Below are 835 nucleotides of genomic sequence, written 5' to 3'. Positions count from 1 at the left end.
CCGGGCCCTTTACACCAGGCAAAGGTGGGTGGGGATGGAGGCACCTTTGGTGTCCAGCTCGGTCAGCGGCCCCAGGACGCCTTTCTTCTTGTCAGCAGCAGCCGCTGCCCGGGCTCCGTCTTTCTGCTCCTCTAGCAGGTCCTCCTGGGCCCAGCGCTGGGAGTAATGCTTCCCCAGGGGCGGGATCTGCGAGAGCAGGGCTCGGCACAGCTCCTGGAGACCACCGCGTCGACTCCCGCCTTGCCAGCGCCATGGCATCATCATCCCCAGGTGGGAATGTGAGGCGCGGGAGGGGACGGAGCAGCCAAGGGCCAGGAGGGAACGGGGAGAGAGGGTAGGGGATGTGCGAGGGAGGCACTGGGTGGGCTCGGGAGTTTTTCACCTTGTAATGCTCAGCCTCATCCTCCGGCGGCTTGAGCAGCTCCTCCAGCACTCTGACCTCCTCGTTGGTGAGATCGGCACAGTACGGCTCCACCGATGCCCAGAACCTGCAAGGACGGATGAACTGTGAGGGGAAGCTGCTGGGGACCCCACGGAAGCTGACACACACACCCCTCCCCCTGGGGGCCTCTTCCCTCAGGCTGGAGGCAGCCTTCGCGCTGGGTGCTGCAAGGAAGGAGACAGATGATCCCAACACCCCCCAACACCCACGCACCTGTTTGGAGCATCGTTTTTGGGGATGCGGGGCACGTCAATGGGATCATCCTGGAATTCATATTCCTGGATCTTAGGCTGCAGGTTCTTGGACTTGGGCCGGCCAGGGCCAGGCCCGGTCCCATGGCCCCCTTTGCCCTCCAGCTTCTGCTTCTTGGGCTTCCCATGCTTGACAGAGGTG

General features: G+C 63.6%; 1 protein-coding gene across 1 annotated transcript; it reads right to left on the bottom strand.

The window, feature by feature from the left end:
• Positions 1-9: 9 nt before the first annotated feature.
• Positions 10-831, bottom strand: TADA3 (transcriptional adaptor 3; the record flags this gene model as incomplete). The annotated part of the gene is made up of 3 exons (XM_009582548.1): positions 10-186; positions 383-488; positions 656-831. Coding segments are annotated over 3 exons (459 nt in total), but the record flags the coding sequence as incomplete, so codon positions are not given.
• Between the last annotated feature and the right edge of the window lie 4 nt (positions 832-835).

This window comes from Fulmarus glacialis, unplaced genomic scaffold (assembly GCF_000690835.1).
Source record: "Fulmarus glacialis isolate BGI_N327 unplaced genomic scaffold, ASM69083v1 scaffold34137, whole genome shotgun sequence".
Lineage (NCBI taxonomy): Eukaryota > Metazoa > Chordata > Aves > Procellariiformes > Procellariidae > Fulmarus > Fulmarus glacialis.
This window is presented reverse-complemented; position numbering and strand designations above follow the sequence as displayed.